This window comes from Hevea brasiliensis, unplaced genomic scaffold (genome assembly GCF_030052815.1).
Source record: "Hevea brasiliensis isolate MT/VB/25A 57/8 unplaced genomic scaffold, ASM3005281v1 Scaf88, whole genome shotgun sequence".
Lineage (NCBI taxonomy): Eukaryota > Viridiplantae > Streptophyta > Magnoliopsida > Malpighiales > Euphorbiaceae > Hevea > Hevea brasiliensis.
Genome location: NW_026615308.1, coordinates 76026 through 88214, shown reverse-complemented (window position 1 = coordinate 88214; position 12189 = coordinate 76026). Strand labels below are relative to the sequence as shown.

Sequence of the window (12189 nt, the reverse complement as noted above, 5' to 3'; positions counted from 1 at the left end):
CTTAGTGTTGGCCGCTGCTCTTTTATAGTATTGTTATATCTTCTATAATAAATCAATAATTGTGTAGGCACACGTCGCAACAATGCAAATTATTGCCTCTTTCTTCTTGGGCCTAAGCGGACGTTTGTTAGCGCCCGGAAAAATCAGTTATAATTGAAAATTTAGATTGAATTAGTAAAAATTATTATAAATTAATTTTTATAAGAAAATAGAGATCTTAACTTATCAAGAAGTTAAAAATATACTAATTAGTAAATAAAATTTCAATACTTCTTACAAATTTAAAGTTCTTAAATTGAGTTATTTCAATTAAATAAGATTAAAAGTATATTAAAAATATTTATAATATGATTATCTAATAAAAAATTTTAATTCAGTTTAATTAATTTATCGGTTTAGGCTTTTTTTTTTTAATTTTTGTATTCTTATTCGTGCTTTCTATAAGTTCTAAAATTTATACATTGTATTTTATAAAAATTCACAAAATTAACAAAACATAGGTAATAAATTAGATAAATTAATTGATTATTTTTTATTAAATTAAATTAAAAATTGAACTTTCTAAAAGATATTAATTGAATTAAAATGAGTTTACCAAAACACCAAACTAAAAAGGAAAAATTTTTATCTAGACTCGATTTATTATTAATCCACGATATAAATATATAAGATCTATATATTTAATAAGTGAATCTCACCATACATGTAATGACAAGCCAATCATAAAGTAACAATTAAGTTATAATAGATCTCATAAAATTCAGTTTTATCCATGTATTAAAAATATTTTTTTTCAAATAATAACTACTATTTTATACTTAATTATTATTTCACGATTGGTTTATCATCTCACATTAAATGCTGACATGAAATCACGGTTCTATTATATAATATCTCCTTAAACTTATGATAAATTGAGTATAAATAAGAAAGAACATCTTTTAGCATAATTAACTTTTTAATAAGTATGATGAAGTTTTAAATTTATAAAAATTGGCTCTAATAAAGTATTTTAACAAAAAGTTTGGATTAAGTGACATTCAAATATTTTTAAGCCGGCGACATATGGAAATCGAAAAATGGGACAAAAGAAAGAGATCAAAAGCCTAGAAGTTACAATTGAATATTGTGACCTCTCAAGTACTCAAACATACTTTATTAGTTGAGTACCAAAAAAAAAATTTACGAACATTTGGTTCAAATCGAACTGAACTAAATTAAATTGTCAAAATCGAATTAATTGAATTACTATATTTTAAAAATCAAATCAGGTTGAAATGCACAAAAAATCGAACTATTGTAATTTAGTTTAGTTCGAATCGATTGATTTTTTAGTTTTAATTGATTTTTTTATTTAGACTTGATTTTTAAGTTATTGGTATGTGTCTAAGATAAGAGTTGCATAGATGAGAATGTTAAGGTGGATGAGTGGCCATACTAAACTAGATAAAGTCAGTAATGAGAGTATTAGAGAAAAGGTAGGAGTGGTGCCAATTGAGGATAAGTTGAGATAAGGGAGATTGAGATGGTTTGGACATGTGAAGCGTAAACATACGGATACTCCAGTTGGACAAGTGGAGCACATTAGGTTAGAGGAAAAAAAAAAAGAAAGGGGTAGACCTAAACTGACTTGGAGGAGAGTAGTATAGTATTATACATTCTCGAGAATTTAACCCAAAATCATTTAGACTGGAGAAAGAAAATCCATATAGCTGACCCTAAATTTTTGGGATAAAGGTTTGGTTGAGTTGAGTTGAGTTGAATTGATTTTCACCTTGATTTGAACATAATAACTATTAATCGAGGAAATTAAACAATTTATATATATATATAAATACACATAATACAAAAATTTCTTATAAAAATAAAGTAATTTAAAAATTAATAACGTAATTCAATTTAATTTAGTTCGATTCAATTAATTTTTTCTCTTTAAAATTAAACTGAATCGAAATAACTGATCAAACCAAATTGAATTAACTTAAAATTGAACCAAATTAACTAATTAAGTCGATTTGATTCAATTTATTTGATTCAAATCAAATAGTGCACAGCCCTAAAAATGATTATATTCTGTTAATAATTACCAATAAAATTTTAATTATTGTATGGAAACTTAAAAAACGAATAAAAATAATGAAATAAATATATATTAATTAAATTTTGATTTAATTTTAGTTAAATATTAAATTTTTAAATACTCTATTTTCACCTACTCTATCACCGGCCGGATTCAAAATCCTTAAAAAAAAAAAGTTTTGAGACGCAGTATGATCACATAGGATTAATCGTGCTTATTACTTTTAGCTAGAAAATTAGGTATATTTCGTTTTAAGATATTTTATAACTTGATTATTAAAATGTCAAAAATTATCATTTATTTTTTAATTTTTTAAGATAAAAAATTAATTTTTTTTAAATTAATAAAATAATTATTTTATTAAAATTAATTATTAATTTAATTTTATTAAAAATTTATAATTTTAACAATTGTATTTAATTTTTTTTTATTAATTCACAATCACACATGAGGTCCTACCTTAACCACACCACAATCACCAACACCTTTCAATTTTTATTTTAATACTCACAATAAATCAAATAAAACTTTTACATATTATAAGTGTGAAAATAAAATCTGAATAAATATATATTAGTTGAAAAATAGATTTGAATATTTTGTTTGGGAAAAACTGGATATTATATGATTCTTTTAGTGAAAAAAAAGTTTACAAGAGCGGAGATTCTTTTAATTTAATCTCTACCGAATATTGACCAAGTCCAAAGCGAATGGGAACATGGGAAGTTTACATCCCATCTGTGACCTTTTCCATAAAGCATATCGAAACTTGTTCGGAATGTTTGGCCCATAAACTCTGTAACGTTATCGGAAATTAGTCTCAATTGATGAACACTTAATTTGCATTTTGTTTATTAAATAATCTTATATAATAAAAATATTAGAAATAGCATCAACATTTAACAAAACACAGCAATTTGATGGTTATGAAGAAAACCACATAGCATAAAAATCAAACTATCTTAATTGAATTACTATATTTTAAAAATTAAATTGAATTAAAATGTATAAAAATCAAACTATCTTAATTCGATTTGATTCAAATTGATTGGTTTTTGAGTTATGATTGATTATTTATTTAGACTTAATTTGATCTGATTTTAATCTTGATTTGAATAAAATAACCATTAATTAATAAAATTAAATAATTTATATATATAAATACATATAATATATAAATTCCCTATAAAATTAAAGTAATTTTAAAATTAATAAAACAATTCAGTTTAATTTGATATAATCAATTTTTTATATTTAAAATCGAATCAAATCGAAATAATTAAAATTCTTAAAATCTAAAACTGAAATAACCAAATTATCTTAAAAATGAATCAAATTATTAAATTATGATTGTTCGATTCAATTTATTCAATCAAACCGAATAATAATCACCTCTAAATATTTTTGTTAATAATTATCAATAAAATTTTACTATATGCAAACTTTAAACCAAAGATAAAAATGAATAAAATAAAATCATCTTAATTCGGCTTGATTCAAATCGATCAGTTTTTAGTTATAATTAATTTTTTATTTACACTTAATATTCAAGTTATTTGGTATAATTTTAATCTTGATTTGAATTTAATAATCATTAATTAATGATATTAAATAATTTATATATATATATATAATACATCAATTTCCTATAAAATAAAAGTAATTTAAAAATTAATAAAATAATTCGATTCGATTTATTGTAATAATTTTTTTATTTAAAATTGAACCAAATCGAATAATTAAAATTCTTAAAATATAAAACTGAACCAGTCAAATTACCTTAAAAATGAACAAAATTATTAAATTAGAATTATTCCATTCAGTTTATTCTATCAAATCAAATAGAAGTGCAAAATTTACAGTTCATTTACTAAAAAATATCGATAAGAATCCAATCTAATAATTTGAATACTGAGATAATATTATTAAAATTAAGATTTTTGAATAAAATTAAAAAAAATAGCTTTTTATCATTGAGCCTAATTTAATCATTGAGTTCTCTTGTACTATGATTGAGAACTTTGATAGAGAGGAAAGAAAATGGGAGAGGGAAAATAGGAAAGAAAAATAAAAATAATGTAAAATGAATTTTTCTTCACTTGTGGGAATATTAGGGAGGAAAATGAAAAAGGAAAATAGTTTTTTAAATAGTAAAATATATATTTTATTTTTTTATTTAAAATTAAAATAAATAATTATAAAAATAAAAAATTAATTTTATGATTTTTTATCTATTTTTCTTTAAAATGAAGAAAAAATAAATATTAAAAAAATATATATATTTATTTTTCTTTATAATTTTCCTTGCTCCATTGTTTATTTATTTATTTTTTCCAATCCAATGATAGCCTTAAAAACGCAGCTTCTTAGAATTTGATTGGGAAAAAAAAATTAAATAAGTCTAGTGGTAAATAAATTATAAAATTAAATTTTGAACTGAATAAGAAAATATTTTTTTAATTAAAATATTATTTTTTAATATTTTAATAATAAAATATTAAAAATAATAATTTTAATATTACATAATTTTTTATTTTATAATATTTTTTTAATTAAAAATAATAAATAAAAAATATTTTATTTATAAAAAAAATAATGTTTTTGTCTGCCAAAGATTTATTTCACTGTAGTTAGTTAGAAGGTTCCTCACAGCTTAATTTTGTACTTGCAACCACGGAAAATGGCACCGCCCGTCCACCGCCTTCGAGAAACTGGGAAATCATATCCGCTGCCGACTGGTATGCCTGGTCGGCTAGACCTACTCATACAGGTGAAAATGGGGCCACTCTTCCTAACGAACAATTTCACTATAATAATGTCATCTCCGTCTCTGCAAATTTAGTTTCATTTTGCTGGAAAATGGACTGGAAATTCAGTTCCCGTCATACAGTAGAGAGCATGTTTATCAGCAATTTTATCTCTCGTGATGAAACCCAAGAAATTCAAAAGAGATGGACCGATACTATGAATTCTCTTAATCAGAAAATCCAAGCCATCATCAGAATTCCATCTATCAGATTAAGGTTATTTCGTATTGGGAAGCAGCTGGAATGGGAGAAGATGGTCATGGATGGTTCAATTCAAAACACTAGACGCCTCCACCTGGTGAGCACAACGCATCTACGGCCTTGGCAGATTGTTGATGAAATGATTTCAGTGATTTATCGCTACTTTTACAGGAAATACGTGCCTTCACCGTATACCCAGATCGAGAATTGCATGAATGAGTTCTTCTCAATGATCCCAAAAGAGAACAAATGTTATTTGGAGGTAATTCGGCTGTCCTTTCTTCCAGAACTGTTGGTCTCGCTTTATTTGTCCCCATATCAAGTGGACAAAGTCTTTGCTTTCGGAATGATTATGCATATTCTGAAGTTGAGTAGAATAGCATTGGCGAAAGATTGGCGTAACGAATGTGCATGTTTGGTGTTAGAGTTTTGTAAGTTGCTCAGAAGGGTGTCTCATGAGGATTCCCTGTATCTCTCTTGCCGGAGTGCTCTTGGGTTGTTGCTGAAAAACATGGATATTGCTAGTTGGTTGTTGTATGGGGAGGATACCAAGGGAGCCAGCTGTTTGATGAAGGAGATTTTCTCTTTTGTTGGCGAGCTGGGGAATAGATTGTGTGAAGATTTGGCTTCCAGTACAGAATCTCCCTGGAGTTCGGGGCCCTTTTTTGGTGATGTTTGTGACTTTAAGGCTTTTTTGCTCCCTTTGTTTATTGTCATCAAGAGAGGTCCTAGTTCTGATCCCATTCTCAACAGGGATTATGTGGACGCCTTGGGGTTTCTTTATGCTACATTTAGTAAATTGCTGAGAAAGATGGATGAATGCCTTCTTAAGATGCAGAGTTGTTTTCCTTTAAACACCACATGGGAAGATGTTACAGTCTGGAATGGATGGTTTCAGCATCTCGCCATTTTGGAAGAATTGCACAAAATCAGTGAACTTTATGACGTCGCTGAAGAAGAATTGTGGATGTCTTTACGGCAGAGAGAGTTTTCACTATGTGTGCTGCTTGTTAAATATTTGAAGCCAACAGATGATATTAAGTGGCTTCTAGAGCATAAGAATGATTATGGCTTTGAATTTAGGAGGCAATTGGCCAGGCAGATGATTCCCAAGGCAAATGAAGATTTCCAAAGATCGCTCAAAATAGTAATTGACAAGTTCCTCAACATGGAAGCTCATGTTGAAGGCCATCAGGTGCTGCCTAATGATTTGTTTTCACAACTCAGGGTACAAGAAGAGAGTGCAGCAGGACTGAAGAGTTACAGCACACGTTATTTGACGGAGAAGTGGTTTCTCTCAATGTGCCAGGCTATATTCAATCCACAAAATGCCCTTTTTATTGCATGTCCAAATGATCCTGCACGACTCTATCCTAATCCTGGTAAGCTTTCTGCTGAATGTAATGCATGTTTCCTTCAACAGGATCTTATTGCTGTGTGTCGTGATCTTTTCCTGATAGAAACGATTTGTTATCCCCTATCTTGCATTAATAAAGCGTCAGTTTTCCCAGCTTATTTAGAATTTGCTGACACCATAAGATTTATATTTATGGCATTGGTCCCCTGAAATTGTGAGAGATAATCATGCTGTGACATAATTAGAAATAAAGTTTACAGACAAATTAAAAGCTTAATGTTGAATAGGAAAAAAGTGAAGTTTCATTCATAATATTGAAATAGAGTTATGATAGAAATGAATGCTTTTTAAATTGAAGGTCTGGGTTATGTATGTGATTCTCTCCTCTGATATTTCTTTATTCCTTTATGTAGTTGACATACAATTATGCTTTTGGTTCAATAAATATGATCAGAATTGCACATTTTTTATTCCTACAGAAAGGATTTAGTACTCATACACTTCTAATATATGCAGCAATTAAGCTGGAGAACTTGCACCTTGAGTATTTCCGGTTAGCTGGTAAGCTGATAGCATTAGCTTTGATTCATCAAGTGCGAGTAGGTGTTGTCTTTGATCATGTTTTTTTCTTACAATTGGCTGGAAAGAGTATTTCATTAGAAGATATACGGGATGCAGATCCATGCTTGTATAGTAACTGCAAGCAGATAATGGAGATGGTTTCCAAACCCATTGTTTCTGATGCTTTAGAACTGAGGTTTATTGGCGGTGCAGAGTACAAAAGGAGCGCAGAACTTTGCCCTGATGGAAAGAGCATAGTTGTGAATGGCAAAAATTGGAAAATATTTGCTGATCTTATCATTCAACATCACTTTGTTACATCTATCTCTAAACAGGTTTCTTATTTTGCTCAAGGTCTTGCTGATGTTTTTGGTAACAAATGCCTCCAGAAATTCTTTTTCCATTGTTTAGATCTTGAAGATCTTGATTGGATGATGCAAGGAATCGAAAGCAGTGTTTCTCCTCATGATTTGAAGGCAAATGCAGCAAGCTATAGATATTATGTAAGTGATTCTCTTCCTGTTTGCTTATGCTATGAGCTTGCAGAATTTTTCTCATATCAACTCTGTTTGAAATTATCTCTAAACTAAAGTCTACTTTTCCTTTATGCTTTCTTCTGTTATATTACAGCTTACAAGTAGTTTAAAGATTTTCTTCTAACAATTTTTGGACAATCAATCTGAATATTTGGCAGAGTGACAGAAGGAGACATGTTATTACAAATTGGGAAAAGGGTAGGCTTTTGGGACGCGGGTCATTTGGATCAGTGTATGAAGGATATGCAGCCGGGGGTTTCTTTTTTGCTGTGAAGGAAGTTCAATTGCATGATCAAGGAAATCAAGAAAATCAAGCAAAGCAATGTATTTACCAAATAGAGCAGGAGATTGCTTTATTAAGCCAATTCAATCATCCAAACATTGTTCAATATTATGGAACAGACAAGGATGAAACAAAGCTTTTTATTTTTCTAGAGCTTGTAAGTAATGGCTCTCTTACAGAAATTTACAGCAGGTATCATCTTAAGGATTCCCAAGTGGCTGCTTACACTAGACAGATACTACATGGCTTGAAGTACCTCCATGAGCACAACGTAATTCATAGGGACATCAAATGTGCAAATATATTGGTGAATGTTGGAGGAATTGTGAAACTTGCAGATTTTGGATTGGCAAAAGTGACTGAGTTTAATAATCTCATAAAATCCTGCAAGGGAACGCCATGTTGGATGGCCCCGGAGGTTGTCAACCTGAAAAGAACAGGAGGGTATGGGCTTCCAGCAGACATATGGAGTCTCGGATGCACTGTGTTGGAAATGTTAATTCGGAAACCTCCATACTCTCATTTGGAACCTGCACAGGTTTTGTACAAGATTGGAAGGGGTGAGCCACCTCCTGTTCCTGATTTTCTGTCAGGATTATCACAGGATTTTATCCTGCAATGCCTGCAAGTTAATCCAGACGATCGTCCCACTGCTGCTCAGCTCTTGGACCATCCATTTGTTAAGCGGTCATCTCATGCCTAATTAGGCTTTGCAAATATCTCAGTAATTGTGGTGGTTTTCTCCGCTTCAGCCACTTATGCCATTATAAAATGGAAAAATTCTTGCCCATCACCAATACATCACAGACATAAGACATAAATATATAGTCGTATCAACATGTAAAATAGGTAGATTTTACATACTTGTGTCTTAAATTCATGATAGACTAACCAGAGAACAAAACAATCCTTAAAAATATTACCATTTTTTTTTCTTACATTGGATATTCTTAGAAGGAAAAGACAATGCTAGGAGCATTTGTAACATTTATAAATTTACTTCCAACAACCTTTTTTTTTTTTTCAAACAACCATTTTTTTACCCTGTTCAATGTTTGCTAATAACATATTCTTAGCAATTTAATTTCAATTTTTCAATACAACTTACCTTAATATACATATTTTATTGACTATTAATAGGATTAAAAAAAATTACTGTAATTATTTATCCCAAGAGAAGTTATATTTTTGATATAATTGATTCCGATTAAAACTCAAATTCATATCTTATAACCCAGAAAATGATTGCGGTACTATGATATCTGACCTTGTGAAATTCATGATACATTCAATCATTGAATTCTTAGTCCAGTAGTTCATAAAATCTAATTCCCTCTACATATATCGCTGTGTGTGTTTCTACATTGGCTACAGCTTTATTGCCTTTGTTGTAAACTGATTTGCAGTGTAAGGGCAACTCCAAGGAAAAAAAATCAACAAAAGTAGTATGGCAGTAAGCCTGTAACTAAATATATAATTTTATTGATATATTGATCCCAGAAAAATTAAATGGCGATATCAAATACACCCTTATATTGAGGGCCAATAAAAGCCCAACCCAACATTAAGAAATTAAACTCCATAGAAAATATCACACTTGCGCACTCCAACACAAGCACAAACACACATATAGGCATCACAAAAGAAAGTGATTTTGTGATGCCAATTTTTTGTGCATTATTTCTGTAGGGAAAGTTTTGCCTCCTCCAAGAGTATTACACTAAATTAATGGGTGAATATCATATGTACCCTCACTCGCATTCATATGAGGTTTATTCTTCTTAATTCATGGAAGACTCAAATTTTTGTGATGAGAGAGCATTGCATCCGATGTATACAATAATCTAACTTATTTTGGGTCTCCCTTGGAAAGGCTAGCCTCACGAGCAGCAGTAAGCTTGACAATAAGTTTGTCCCTAGCTGGCCAGCTTTCTTGGATTATTGGGATATTAGAAAATTCCTGCATCCAAGCTATTAACAGTGGGAACTTTTCCTGGTCTATTAGTTTTGCACCAATCATCTCTTCATAAATTTCAAGATAATAAGCAGGCCACCCCAAGATCTACTAGTCCAATTTTCTCTCCTCCAAAGAATTTCTTTCCCCTTAATTCTTCTTCTAAATATTTCAAGTTTTGCAGATAAGTGTTGCTTCTAGTTGTTCTTTCCCTTCTGTCAAAAGAACACCAAATCTTATTGACTGTAACACCTGCATCAAGAAAACAATAAAGAATGAAAGAAATGCATTATTTTCACTTTAATTGTATATTAATTAATGATGAGAGCTAATTACAGTTACCTTATCTTCACCAAATCTGACCCAAAACCGAGCCATGGCTTACTGATAAGGATCTTCAGCCAACAAAGGAGTTTGCTTCCATGTCTCGTCCAAGTATTCAAGAATGACAGGAGATTCACGGATGGGTTTTTGATGTTGACTAATCCGCAAGTATACGGGTCGTCTCAAGTAATAAAGTGATGAATCAAGTATCGTTCCCACGAGGATTTGCTGTTTGATTACCAAACTATGAATGAAGCGATTATTTGGGCTAATGATTAATGAATAAATGGTAAATGTAAATGAGCAAGGTAAATTGATTAATCTAATTGGAATGGGTAAAAGGGCAACAAATAAATTCTAGATCTAGTTTGCAATTAAACTAAATTAACAATGGGTAATTCAAATCAAAGTCTAATTATGCTAAAAGTGATTCTAGAGTTGGGGGTTTATGCGTAAATTAATTGGGATTTGTCTTGGGCATTCCAATTTTTAGGAAAAAATAGAGTTTGAAGGAAATTGATTCTAAATTCCTTTGATATCTTTTTCAAGCAAACCAAAGTGTGTTCTAAAATAACCAAACCTACTTTCGTATGTTATTTGATTACTTTAAAACCCATTAAGTTTTGTAACCAATAATTAATTCCTCTTAAAATCCTAGTTTATTTCTAAATCTAGGTTATTTTAAGTTCCAATCCTTGATTATCTATCAATGACTTTCACCTTTCGGTCCTTCAATCAAAGATTAACACAATACCCAATAGGTACCAACATTAGGCAAGTAAATCAAGTACACAAGGAAGGAATCAAAACTCATATTTATGTAAAATAAGGAAATACCCAGTCCAAATCCACAAATTAATCTAAAACATATTTCCCAACTCTGAAATCTAAAGAAATTACTCACTCATGATGGTATTTACAAGAAAGATTGATGGAAAAGTAAAGAAAAACATGATAAAAGGACTAAAATAGAAAAACCCAGGTAGAAGAACCAAAATCTCTGGTTTCTGGAGCTCCAAAACTGGTGCAGCAGCTCCTCCTCCAAGAGAAAATGGCGTCTCCTCTCACTCTCTATTAAATTTTCTTTCCTTTTTGTCTTTCCTCCCTTCCCTCTTGTGGCAAAAATAAGGAAATGATGATTTTATATCGTCCCAAAAGGTTGCCCTAAAAGTAAATAAGAGTCAAAGAGTGGATAGGAAATGAGGTGTAAAATTATCCAAGTCAGCAGCACTATTCACGTTCTGGGCAGTCTGCTTAGGGTTCGGCTTAACCCTAAGCAGCTTCTTAGCAAATTTCAGCCTCTAGTTGCACTGTCTGCTTAAGGTTAAGCAGACCTTCAGCAAATCTCTGCAGACTTAGAGTAAAATGGACTTTTCTGCTCATGCTTGACTTGTGCTGCACCTTAAGCACTGCCGCTTTAGCCTAAGCAGGATCTTAAGCAAAATGTCAAGCAAATTTCGGCCGGTTTGCTCTTTCAAGGCTTGATTTCTTTAACTTTCCTCCATGCTTAAAGAACTCCAAATCTCTTCAAATCACTTCCTATTGCACTCATTGATCTTCGATTTGCCACAAAATCCTATCAAAAACAACAAAATTACAAAAATCAAATATAAAGTATCTAAAATTAACAAATAAGATAAAATAAAGCTAAAAACATAAAATACACTAAAATATGAGGACAAAATGGATGCAAAACTACCCTAAAATGCCTATATGAAGTGAGTGTAACAAATTCCCCCAAACTCAAACCTTTGCTTGTCCTCAAGCAAATTAAAACAATTAATGCAATTTGGGGTACCTTATCTTAAATTTATGAAAATTACCTATCCGAACTCTCAAACTTACTTTTAGCCACCAACAAACCGTATACCCATTTTCAAGATGCAAAGAATTCAATTCTTACCAAAGTTATCACCGCTTAGCCTTGGGTCAACTATCCATATCATCAAGCCCAAACCAATCAATTACAAGGAATAATCGTGCCTAAATAGACTATAGGGTAATCCATAAACTAAAGTGTCTCAAATAATGATGGAAGTAAATGAATGGATTAATGATATCCCAATCCCATAGGCAATTCTCCTAT

General features: G+C 30.5%; 1 protein-coding gene across 1 annotated transcript; it reads left to right on the top strand.

Annotated features, from left to right (window-relative positions):
- The first annotated feature begins 4721 nt into the window (after positions 1-4721).
- LOC110646432 (E3 ubiquitin-protein ligase UPL5) lies at positions 4722-8867 on the top strand. The gene is made up of 3 exons (XM_058142878.1): positions 4722-6470; positions 6962-7509; positions 7701-8867. Exons 1-3 carry the CDS (start codon positions 4940-4942, stop codon positions 8526-8528), a joined length of 2907 nt encoding a protein of 968 aa, XP_057998861.1. The 5' UTR covers positions 4722-4939; the 3' UTR covers positions 8529-8867.
- Positions 8868-12189: the final 3322 nt, after the last annotated feature.